Source organism: Somniosus microcephalus, chromosome 9 (assembly GCF_052327205.1).
Source record: "Somniosus microcephalus isolate GS21.2 chromosome 9, FLI_Smic_1.0, whole genome shotgun sequence".
Taxonomy (NCBI): domain Eukaryota; kingdom Metazoa; phylum Chordata; class Chondrichthyes; order Squaliformes; family Somniosidae; genus Somniosus; species Somniosus microcephalus.
The window spans coordinates 72,702,952-72,715,813 of NC_140995.1; the positions used below are offsets into that span (position 1 = coordinate 72,702,952).

The 12,862-nt window shown below is 48.2% G+C and overlaps 1 protein-coding gene across 1 annotated transcript in view; it reads left to right on the forward strand.

The window, feature by feature from the left end:
- capn9 (calpain 9) overlaps window positions 1-12,862 on the forward strand; it is a 536,943-nt gene that overhangs the window by 267,762 nt on the left and 256,319 nt on the right. Inside the window, exons 14-18 of the mRNA XM_085996768.1 lie at window positions 719-776; window positions 2,109-2,173; window positions 4,073-4,141; window positions 4,249-4,327; window positions 11,078-11,194. Of these exons, the coding sequence (XP_085852894.1) occupies window positions 719-776; window positions 2,109-2,173; window positions 4,073-4,141; window positions 4,249-4,327; window positions 11,078-11,194 (388 nt within the window). The remainder of the gene's footprint in view (window positions 1-718; window positions 777-2,108; window positions 2,174-4,072; window positions 4,142-4,248; window positions 4,328-11,077; window positions 11,195-12,862) is intronic.

Here is a 12,862-nt window from a genome sequence, read left to right on the forward strand (position 1 = left end):
GACTTGGGAGATTCAGGAGTGAGGACGTGGGAGATTCAGGAATGAGGACACGGGAAATTCAGGGGTGAGGACTCGGGAGATTCAGGAGTGAGAGTGAGGCCATGGGAAATTCAGGCCTGAAGACATGGGAGTTTCAGGAGTGAGGACACGGGAGATTCAGGAGTGAGAGTGAGGACATGGGAGATTCAGGTGTGAGAACACGGGAGGTTCAGGTGTGGGACTGACCCATTAGACATCGCTGCTCCACCTTGGAAGGTGTGATCAACTTGACCCGGCTATGCAAATCATTCCAATGCGCGGAATCTGGGACAGTGTCAGTGGCCTTTGGCGATGGCAAGCGTGGGCTCCACTCCCTCCGCACTTACACTCTCAGGAGTGGAGCCCCCAGGAATATCCAGGCCTGTGTGTGGTGCTCGAGCGACCTGCTGAGAGAACACTGGGAGTTGGAAACATCTTCAACGGTTTTGTTCATTCCCTTTTTACTTCATAATGTTTATGTCTAAAAGGTGGTGGTGGGTCTTTTCTTGATATGTTGATGGGGTGAGATGAAGAGGGTGGGAGGAGGCTTGTGTGGAGCATAAATACCGGCATGGACCAGTTGGGTCAAATGGCCCATTTCTGTGATGTAAATTCCATGTAAGACGTATTACAGAATATTATTGTCATGATGCCCAATGACTTAATCTCATGTTTCACATTTTGCACTCCTCTCTTTCAGGATCTGGAAATCAATGCTTACGAGCTGCAGACTATTTTAAACAGTGTATTCTCTAAACGTGAGTTCACCACCTACAGTTTTGCTAACAGGAGCTCCTCTTGTTTTGTATGAAAGTTTAACATGGCAGAAAATGAAGTATTGGGGCCTATTTTTGGAGCGCATTAGCCAACCACCCATTTCCAGCGGTGAAGAAGTCTATCCACTACTTCCCGCTGCCCTCCCCGCGATATTGAGGCCATGACCTCATTTAAATGTGACAGGCAAGCTCCGGGGAGCCAAACAGGCCTCCTGGGGGAGTCCACGGAATCGGGAGGACACGGGAGAATCAGGAGTGAGGACACGGGAGAATTAGGAGTGAGGACACGGGAGAATCAGGAGTGAGGGCACGGGAAATTCAGGACTGAAGGCGCGGGAGATTCAGGAGTGAGAACATGGGAGATTCAGGAGTGAGAGTGAGGACACGGGAGATTCAGGAGTGAGGACACAGGAGATTCAGGAGTGAGGACACGGGAGATTCAGGAGTGAGGATACGGGAGATTCAGGAGTGAGGACACGGGAGATTCAGGAGCGAGGACACAGGAGATTCTGGAGCGAGGACACGGGAGATTCAGGAGTGAGGGCACGGGAGATTCAGGAGTGAGGACACGGGTGATTCAGGAGTGAGGACATGGGAGATTCAGGAGTGAGGATACGGGAGATTCAGGAGTGAGGACACGGGAGATTCAGGAGTGAGGACACGGGAGATTCAGGGGTGAGGTCACGGGAGATTCAGGAGTGAGGACACGGGAGATTCAGGAGTGAGGACACGTGAGATTCAGGAGTGAGAGTGAGGGCACGGGGAATTCAGGACTGAAGGCGCGGGAGATTCAGGAGTGAGAACATGGGAGATTCAGGAGTGAGAGTGAGGACATGGGAGATTCAGGTGTGAGAACACAGGAGGTTCAGGAGTGTGAAATGGTAATCAGGCATGAGGACACGGGAGGTTCAGGAGTGAGAACACGGGAGGTGTGGCCACCACTAGTTAAGATGCGGGGAGAGGGGGTTTGCGATCACAGAGGGTCCCTAGGCGGGTAGGGGCCCAAGGCAGGTGTGGGGGCTGGGGGAGTTGTCCCGAATTATTTGTGTGGGCCTGGGCCAGGGAACTTCTGCTGCTCCGGGGCCTACAAAAATACTTCAAGGCTTATCTTTCACAGGCCCCTTCGGTTCCGTTGTCCATGGCTGTGACCAGCTCCAGCCTAAAATGGCAATCAGGGTTCTAGTTACCTCGTCGGAGGGAGTTGTCGCTGATGGAGCCACTGCATTAAGTGGGTGCCACCACATTAACTGCGTGTCACACTCCTGCAGAGGGGAGCTGGTCTTCGATCCATCACTAACATTCTTTGTTTTACAGAAAAGGAAATGGCAACTGACAATTTTGACATTGAGACGTGTCGCAGTATTGTGTCTCTCTACAACGTATCCTGTGATTTATTTTCCCCTTCAAGCCTGATCAGCATTTACTGATCTGCAGACTGTTTGTTTTACCACAAACGTCAAATTAATAGATGTAATTAAATTAGGACTCGCTTATTTAAAAATTGTTAAAAGAAATCTTCTGGAAATTCTGTACATCTAATATATAGAAATATTCTAAACACACGTACTAAATACTATACATGTAATGTGTAAAAAAAGGCGGCACATCTGACAATGCAGCATTCCCTCAGTACTTCCCTTCCGGCAGTGCAGCACTCCCTCAGTACTGCCCCTCCGACAGTGCAGCACTGACTCTGTACTGTCCCTCTGATAGTGCAGTGCTCCCTCAGTACTGGTCCTCTGACAGTGCAGCGCTCCCTCAGTACTGCCCCTCTGACAGTGCAGTGCTCCCTCAATACTGTCCCTCCAACAATGCAGCGCTCCCTCAGTACTGTCCCTCTGACAGTGCAGCACTCCCTCAGTACTGCCCCTCCGACAGTGTAGTGCTCCTAGAGTACTGACCCTCCGACAGTGCAGCACTCCCTCATTACTGCACCTCCGACAGTGCAGCGGAGACTCCCTCAGTTCTGTCCCTCCGACAGTGCAGCGCTCCCTCAGTACTGCCCCTCCGACAGTGCAGCACTCCCTCAGTACTTCCCCTTCGACAGTGCAGCGGAGGCTCCCTCAGTACTGCCCCTCTGACAGTGCAGTCGAGGCTCCCCCAGTACTGCCCCTCCGACAGTGCAGCGGAGGCTCCCTCAGTACTGCCCGTCCGACAGTGCAGCGCTCCCTCAATACTGCCCCTCCAACAGTGCAGCACTCCCTCAGTACTGCCCCTCCGACAGTGCAGTGCTCCCTCAGTACTGCCCCCTGACAGTGCAGTGCTCCCTCAGTACTGCCCCCCGACAGTGCAGCGCTCCCTCAGTATTGCCCCCCGACAGTGCAGCGCTCCCTCAGTACTGCCCTCCGACAGTGCAGCACTCCCTCAGTACTGCCCCCCGACAGTGCAGCGCTCCCTCAGTATTGTCCCTCCAACAGGGTAGCGCTCCCTCAATACTGCCCCTCCGACAGTGCAGCGGAGGTTCCCTCAGTACTGACCCGCCGACAGTGCAGTAATCCCTCAGTACTGCCCCTCCGACAGTGTAGCGGAGGCTCCCTCAGTACTGTCCCTCCGACAGTGCAGCAATCCCTCAGTACTGTCCCTCTGACAGTGCAGCGGAGGCTCCCTCAGTACTGTCCCTCCGACAGTGTAGCACTCCCTCAGCACTGATCTGGAGTGCAACAATGCAGCAATCCCTCAACAGTGCAGCAATCCCTCAGTACTGTCCCTCTGACAGTGCAGCGGAGGCACCCTCAGTACTGTCCCTCTGACAGTGTAGCACACCCTCAGCACTGATCTGGAGTGTCAGCCTGGAATTTGTGCTCAAGCCTCTGGAGTGGGACTTGAACCCACGACCTTCTGAGTCAGGTGAGAGTGCTGCCCACTGAGCCACATGCAATGGACAACTATTGGTATCCCTGAGTGATGACCAAAACCAATCGCCTTGATCCTTGAGGATGCACTGTCCCCATCGAATGTATAACTGGTATCCAAATATCAGGTTGTTCATCCACAAACATCGAGCAAGTTGTGTATCGAGCGAGCAGAGTATGGCAGTGTGCAGCAATTTCCAAAAATGTATGTGAATAAGTTTATTTTCTGTTGGTAATATTCGGCATTTTTAAAGTGCCTTTAATGTAGAAAACACCCCACGGGCTGGGCGAGGAAACCAGCTCAGACTCCAATCGGGTTTTTGTTTTTTTTACTCATCAATGACCAACCGTGAGAGATGTGTTATCAGAAAAAGTGTAAAGAGTTACAAAATAAAGAGTTATTCCTTGACTGCTCCTCAAACACAGAAGGACAATGCTGGAGGACTTGGGTTTGATGAATTTAAGATCCTCTGGAGTCGACTGAAGGTGTGGAAGGTAAATGAAGCAGTAAAAGAAATCTTGGTGTCAGGCTGCAGTCACTGCCCGTTTTTGGGTGTAATCTTTCGGGTCTCATTTTGTTTTTCCATTTTCTCCGCTTGCAGAATGCTTTCCTGAAGTGCGATCATGACAAATCAGGGACCATATCAGCTCACGAACTCCGATCTGCCATCAAGAACGCAGGTAAGGGACTGGGGCAGGCATGGGCCACTCCTGTCAAAAAAGGAAAAAGACATAAAGACTTGCAATTCAACAGCGCCTTTCACAACCTTGGGGCGTCCCAAAGCGCTTTACAACCAATGAAGTACTTTTGAAGTGTAGTCACTATTGTAATGTAGGAAACGCGCCATTTGCCCACAGCAAGCTCCCACGAACAGCAATGTGATAATTGTTGTGTATGTAACCTGTTCCACCTTAAGAGAGCTTAAGCCTGTTCCACCTTAAGAGGTGTACTACTTTCTCAGGCTGCTGTAGACGTAATACCGGGGGTGAACACACCGGTATATAAGCACTGTGCAGTAATCTTGTATTCAGTATAGTCCCTACCTCCAACCAGTAAAGACCTGTTTTTATTGTTACTCATTAGTCTGTTTTAATTAACTAAATAATTCACAGACTTAACACTGGCGACGAGTCAGGTTCTTACCCTGCGGCAGTTATTCCACGGCGGTTGAAGAGAGGTTTCAAACCTCACCACTCACCACCCCACTGGAAGTGACAGGCATTAGGACCCTGAAGCCTCCATCAGCTTGTGAACCGGAGTAGAAGACAGGACTGGGGAAGAGAGAGGTATAGGGCGATAGCGATCGGCAGATAAGGGCCGGGCCGCTTTCAAGTGTGAGGCGCAGCCGGGCCATCGATCGCATCCGCTGATAAGGGCCGCACTCGGGGGCTGAAGGGAGACGGCGTCGGGGGACGGGTGAAGACCGCCAAGCGCGGGAAAACCGCCATTTTGTGGGCGGCGGACGACGGCAAGAGCGGGAAGCCGCCATCTTTGATAACAAGTAAAGAAAAGAAAATCTGAGAAATTGCAAATCTACAATGCCTAAACACGGGAATATTAGCACCTCTGATAGTGACCTCGAAGATTGGGCCATATATGTTGAAAGAGTAAAAAATTATTGTAAGGCCAATAAAATTCGTGACCAAGATAAAGCTCTAACATTATTAAATTTAATGGGTGCGAAGACATACGGGCAATTGAAACACCTGTTATCACCAGATGAACCGGCGGATAAGACGTTCGATGAGATTGTTACTGTCCTGAAAGATCATCTAAACCCCACGCCGCTGATGCTAGCGGAACGATTTAAATTTTACGACAGAAGGCAGCTACAGCATGAAAGCAATGCTGAATATTTGCTGGAATTGCGTAAATTAGCGAAATATTGCCAGTTTGGAACGGGACTGACAGATGCACTACGAGACAAATTTGTGTGTGGTTTATTTAAACAGGATACACAAAAGCGACTGCTCGAGGAGAATGAGCTGACGCTTGAGAAGGCGGTCACTATGGCAGCAGCACACGAAGCCGCAGCGAGAGGCACGGCAGTAATGCAGCTACGGTCACCGGAGCTCAGTGCACACAAATTGGGTGAGAGTTCTGGCAGATGTTATCGTTGTGGAAAGACAACGCATGATCAGAACCAGTGTTGGTTTAAAAACCAAGAATGTAGAACTTGTGGTAGGCTTGGACACATAGCTAGAGTATGCAGGTCAGGGAAGAAGACCAGCAACAAGAAGTCACCGCAAGGAAAATACGCAAAAGTACACAAGGTGGCCGAACAGGAGTCCGATTCAGACGCTAGCAGTAATGAACTGGCTGGCTTAAGCAGTATTGAACTGGCTAGCTTAAGGGTACTCAACGTTGGTAAGGGTGCAGACCTCCAGACAATTTGGGTTACTCTTCAGATAGAAGGAGTCCAAGTAAAAATGGAATTGGACACTGGATCGGCATTGTCGGTCATGAATAAGAAAGATTACAGAAGGTTATTCCAACATATTCCCCTACAGGATACGGAGATTACATTGACAACCTACACGGGGCAGAGAGTGTATCCCATCGGGACAATAAAGGTTGCAGTGGCCAACAAGGGCGAAGGAAGTCAAATAATGGACTTATATGTGCTACCGGAGGGAGGTCCACCACTACTAGGCCGGGAGTGGTTTAGAAACATAAATATGGACTGGCATTCGCTAAAAGCCATAAAGAGTGAGAACTCGGTGCAGATAATCAGCCCAGACTCTAGAACTGATGATGGTAAGACCAACCCATGTGCAAAAGACAAAGTTTCAGCACAGAATTCCACTGAGCAACAACAACATAGTTTAACAGAGAATTCTGAGTCTGTCAAGTCTACTGATATGCACATTTTTGAGGGACACTGAGCTCGAACTCAACTCCATTTCAAACTACAACAGCAATTAGAACAAATGATTCGCCGTTTTGAGCAAGAGATGAATGAAATAAAAAAGTTCTTTGTTACAGAGTGGGAGAATCTGGAAAGTCAACAGAAGCAACTGATGGAGAAAATGGAGCAGGAGCACACCAACCATCTGCGCGAGGAGGCCGAACGAATCAAAGCTGATTCAGGTTCTGAAGGTGCGTGCCATAATCTGGTGTCAGAAGAGTTAACGGTCAGCCAACTCCTTCATATGCTGAGGGACAAGACTCTGAAATGGGAAAAACTTGAACACGAGCTGCGATCTTCAAAGGAAAAGGGTTCGGAGCTCTCAAAAGTCATTGAGATGGCTGATGTGATGACACAGACTGAAACGACTGCAACAGAGCAGCCATTGGATGCCAAAAGTACGCTGACTCACGTCAATGTAGAACAACAGACCGCTGAAACAGCTGCTCCGGTAGAGGGATTGCATAGTCCGATCAATCAATCTCCAAAGGAAGTTGAAGTATTAAAATCACAAATGAGGTCACTAGTAAACGACTTGCTGAAAGCCCAGAAAAAGCTGGATGCAGAGGTACACATGAAGAAGTCTCTTCAGGAAAGATGTCTGGATTTGGAACAAGAGCTGGCTAACGTCCAGCTGGGTATGGAGGAAATAGACGACCCTCTCGCTGACCTGTCGGACGACTCCGAATATTACTATGTCCTGTCCTGCCCAACTTGTAACTTCGACTCCCACCATACAGAAATCATGGAGGAGCACCGAAAGTCTACGGAACATCGGGAGAAGGTGGCTCTACTACGAAAAAAGGAGGAAGAGAAGGAGGAACTGCGCATGCAGCTGGCAGCTGTGGCAGCTGACAATGGAGCCCAGAGAGTCTCCAAGAAGCAGAAAAGGAAAAGTAAAAACAGAAGCTGACCCATCTGAACCATTATCACCTCGACCAGATCACACACGTGGTCCCTCCGAACGGAGCCAAATCAGTTCGGAAGTTCAAGCTGTTAAATCCATGAAAGGACTATTGAATGAGTAACGTGAACCGACTACACCACAGAGATTGAATCTGTGAACTGTTTTCCGTAGAGACTGAATCTGTGATATGTTACGTTAAACATGAAGTTATATATGTATATATGTTATTACGTTATGTTAAATGGGGGGGATGACTATAAAGCTAAGAAGGGAGGAGTGTTGTGTATGTAACCTGTTCCACCTTAAGAGAGCTTAAGCCTGTTCCACCTTAAGAGATGTACTACTTTCTCAGGCTGCTGTAGACGTAATACCGGGGGTGAACACACCGGTATATAAGCACTGTGCAGTAATCTTGTATTCAGTATAGTCCCTACCTCCAACCAGTAAAGACCTGTTTTTATTGTTACTCATTAGTCTGTTTTAATTAACTAAATAATTCACAGACTTAACAATAATGGCCAGATAATCTGTTTTAGTGATGTTGGTTGCGAGATAAATATTGGGCAGGACACTGAGGCGAACTCCCCTGCTCTTCAAAATAGTGCCGTGGGATCTTTTACGTCCACCTGAGAGACGGCACCTCCGACAGTGCAGCGCTCCCTCAGTACTGCACTGGGTGTGTTGGCCTGGATTATGTGCTTAAGTCTCTGGAGTAGGGCTTGAACCCATCACGTTCTGACTCAGAACTACCCACTGAGCCACGGCTGACACCATCAGCAGGAAGGCACTTCTCGGGTATTTGTTGGCGCTGTGTTGCTCTCGTGAGATACAGTGCACAGGTTCAATAATTAAAGCGAAGGTCAGGGCCTGAAACAAAATCTCGAGGTTTGGAATCATGATCCTGGACTAATGAGTTTGGCACCAGTGGGATCTGGAGAAGTGATCCCAGCACCAACAGGATCTGGAGAAGTGATCCCAGCACCAATGGGCTCTGGAGAAGTGATCTCAGCATTACTGGGCTCCAGGTCAGTTCCTTGACAGGGAATTTGATCCTTGAAGCATGAGTAAAATCCCAGAATCCTATGCCATAAAAACATGATTATTCAGCTGCTGTAAGGGAAATTGATGGGATTGAATGCCGATAAATCCCCAGGGCCTGATAATCTACATCCTAGGGTACTTATGGAAGTGGCCCTAGAAATAGTAGATGCATTGCGGGTCATCTTCCAAAATTCTACAGACTCTGGAACAGTTCCCATGGATTGGAGGATAGCTAATGTAACCCCACTATTTAAAAAGGGTGGTAGAGAGAAAACGGGGAATTATTGACCGGTAAGCCTGACATCGGTAGTGGGGAAAATGCTAGAGTCCATTATAAAAGATGCACTTGGAAAATAGTGTCAGGATCAGAAAAAGCCAACATGGATTTACAAAAGGTAAATCATGCTTGACTAATCTACTGGAATTTTTTGAGGATGCAACTGGTCGAATAGATAAGGGAGAACCAGTGGATGTGGTGTATTTGGACTTTCAGAAGGCTTTCGATAAGGTCCCGCATAAGAGATTGGCGTGTAAAGTTAAAGCACATGGGATTGGGGGTAAGGTACTGTCTTGGATAGAGAACTAGTTGGCAGACAGGAAACAAAGAGTTGGTCTTTTTCCGAGTGGCAGGCAGTGATTAGTGGGGTGCCGCAGGGATCGGTGCTAGGACCCCAGCTATTCACAATGGGCCAGAAATTCAGGTCCCCATGGGTGAGTACGCATAGGGCCAACGAAAGTGCCGGTTTCGTGCATGCACTGCGCATGTGCGGGAAACCGGAACTCCCGTCCCCTTGAAAGAAGGGCTTCACAGGTCGAACGCGTGCACCGGAGAGGCAGCGCGTACGCCTGGAACCTCCATTTTTTTTGCAGGTTTCTCCGAGAGGGTAAGTCTCCAGCAGCTATGCTTTTAAAAAGCGGTGAATTAAGTAAAATTAAAACATTTTTTCCACAGGTTTATTATTTTTAAATACTTTAAAGAAAGGTAAGTTTATTTTTAGCCCTGTTAAAAACTGTAATTAATTTTTTCAAAAATTTAAATTATTGTTTAAAATAGTTATTTTATGTAATTTATAATTATTTTAAAAATGTGATTTGAAAAAAAAAAATTATTTGAAGTTTCAGTTATGTTTTGGGGCCGATCTCTGTTTCATAGGTCTTCCTGTCAAATCTATGAATAGAGATTCCCTGCTACGATTGGCTCTCCATGGCCCACGTGATCCCAGGGGACGCTTCGAACTAACTGCGCCCCTGGGATACGCAAGCACTGCGCGCCGGCAGTTGGAGGAGACCCAGGATCGGAATCCCACGCGGGCCCACAGCACAACGGCCGGCACGTTAGATAAGTGCAGATCGAGGGCTTGCACCCGCGGGAAGCCTCCGACCCGAATTTCTGACGAGGGAACTAGATGTAGTATCTCCAAGTTTGCAGACGACACAAAGCTGGGTGGGCATGTGTGCTGTGAGGAGGATGCAGAGAAACTCCAGTACGATTTGGACAGGCTGGGTGATTGGGCAGATGCATGGCAAATGCAATATAATGTGGATAAATGCGAGGTTATCCACTTCGGTGGCAAAAACAGGAAGACAGATTATTATCTGAATGGCAATAGATTGGGTAAAGGGGAAGTGCAACGAGACCTGGGTGTCCTTGTGCACCAGTCGCTGAAGGTAAGCATGCAGGTGCATCAGGCGGTTAAGAAGGCAAATGGTATGTTGGCCTTCATAGCGAGAGGATTTGAGTACAGGAGCAAGGATGTCTTGCTACAGTTGCACAGGGCCTGTATTGTGTGCAGTTTTGGTTGCCTAATCTGAGGAAGGATGTTCTTGCCATGGAGGGAGTGCAGTGAAGATTCACCAGACTGATACCTGGGATGGCAGGAATGACGTATGAGGAGAGATTGGGTCGATTAGGCTTATATTCGCTAGAGTTTAGAAGAATGAGAGGGGATCTCATTGAAACTTATAAAATTCTAACAGGAGTAGACAGACTGGATGCAGGAAGGATGTTCCCGATGGCAGGGGAGTCCAGAACCAGAGGTCACAGTCTAAGGATAAGGGGTAAGTCATTTAGCACTGAGATGAGGAGGAATCTCTTCACCCAGAGAGTGGTGAACCTGTGGAATTCTCTGCCACACAGGGCAGTTGAGGCCAATTCATTAAATGTATTCAAGAAGGAGTTGGATTTATTTCTTGAGGCTAAAGGGATCAAGGGATATGGGGAGAATGCAGGGACAGGGTACTGAATTTGGATGATCAGCCATGATCGCATTGAATGGCGGAGCGGGCTGGAGGGGCCGAATGGCTTACTGCTGCTCCTATCTTCTATTTTTCTATGTTAAATCAATATTCATGATAGGAGAGGTCTAGGAGGACAAGCAAGGGTAAAGCAACATGGTCGCAGCCATGGAAGATGTCACTGGGAACTTTGGTTTGGGATGCTGTGCCTTCAGTACGGGCCCTATCCCTTCCTTTGCACAACGCACTGGAGTGAAATTCCAGCTCCCAGTTGTCTCCATGGTTTGGTTTTCAATAACTCTGATGGTAGTCAAACTCCAACCTTTCTTTGGTTTCCAGGGTTTCATGTCAACAACCAGTTACTGCAGCTGTTGGTCCTCAGATACACAGACTCGTACTTGCAAGTCGATTTTGATAACTTCCTCCGTTGCATGGTTCGATTGGAGACTTCATTCCGTGAGTATTAACTAGTTAACTATCAGAATAGACACGACCATCTCTTGCTGACCATGGCAGCCTCCTGATTTTCCAATAGAAAGACTTGCATTTAGAGAGCCCCTTTCACAACCTCGGGACATCCCAAAGAGCTTTACAACCAGTGAAGTACTTTTTGAAGTGTAGTCGCTGTTGTAATGTAGGAAATGTGGCAGCCAATTTGCTCACAGCAAGCTCCCAGAAACAGCAGTAAGATAATGACCAGATAATTTTTTTGGTGATATTGGTTGAGGGATAAATATTGGTCAGCAGTAAATATTAGCCCCCTGACAAAAAAGTTGAAGATTTAAAAAATCCTTTCTCGGGACGTGGGCAGCCTTGGCAAGGTTGGCATTTATCACCCATCCCTTGTTGCCATTGAGAAGGTGGTGGTGAGCCACCTTCTTGAACTTCTGCAGACCGTGAGATGAAGGTACTCCCACAGTGCTGCTAGGGAGGGAGTTCCAGGATTTTGAAGAACTGCCTGATATACACAGATGTTAAAGGTTACACTTTCCATCATTATCACCACAGCAATGGCAGACAGAGGGCCTGTACAATACGGAACCAGATTCTCTCGGGACACACATTTAATAGTGCCTGTTCCACAGAATACAATTCACTGCGGGGTGATTGGTTCACTCTGCCCTACACGCATGTTACGGTGGGACTTGGAGAGGCAGATACCTCCAGACTCAACTTTATTCCAATCCTCTCCTGGCCGGCCTCCCACATTCCACCCGCCGTAAACTTGAGCACTTCTAAAACTCGGCTGCCCGTGTCCTAACTCGCACCAAGAAGTCCCGTTCACTCATCACCCCTGCGTTCGCCGATCTACATTGGCTCCCAGTCCGGCAATGCCTCGATTTAAAAATTCTCATCCTTGCGTTCAAATCCGTCCATGGCCTCGCCCCTCCCTAGCTCTGTAATCTCCTTCAGCCCCACAACCGCTCCCCCCACCCCCCGAGATCTCTGCGCTCCTCTAATTCTGGCCTCTTGAGCATCCCTGATTATAATCGCTCAACCATTGGTGGCCGTGCCTTCAGCTGCTTAGGCCCAAAGCTCTGGAATTACATAACATAAGAACATAAGAAATAGGAGCAGGAATAGGCCACTTGGCCCCTCGAGCCTGCTCTGCCATTCAGTAAGATCATGGCTGATCTTGGGCTCAAAGCCACTTCCCTGCCCGCTCCCCATAACCCTTCACTCCCTTATCTTGTAAAAATCTGTCTATCTCCACCTTAAATTTATTTAATGACCCAGCCTACATGGCTCTCGGGGGCAGAAAATTCCACAGATAAGAAATTCCTCCTCATCTCAGTTCTAAAAGGGCGACCCTTTATTCTGAAACTGTGCTCCCGAGTTTTAGATTTCCCCACGAGGGGAAACATCCTCTCTGCATCTACTTTGTCAAGCCCCCTCAGTATCTTATATATTTCAATAAGATCACCTCTCATTCTTCTAAATTCCAATGCGTATAGGCCCAACCCACTCAACCTTTCTTCATAAGTCAACCCCCTCATCACAGGAATCAACCGTGTGTATCACCTCTGAACTGCCTCCAATGCAAGTATATCCTTCCTTAAATAAGGAGACCAAAACTGTACGCAGTGCTCAAGGTGTGGTCTCACCAATATCCTGTACAGTCGT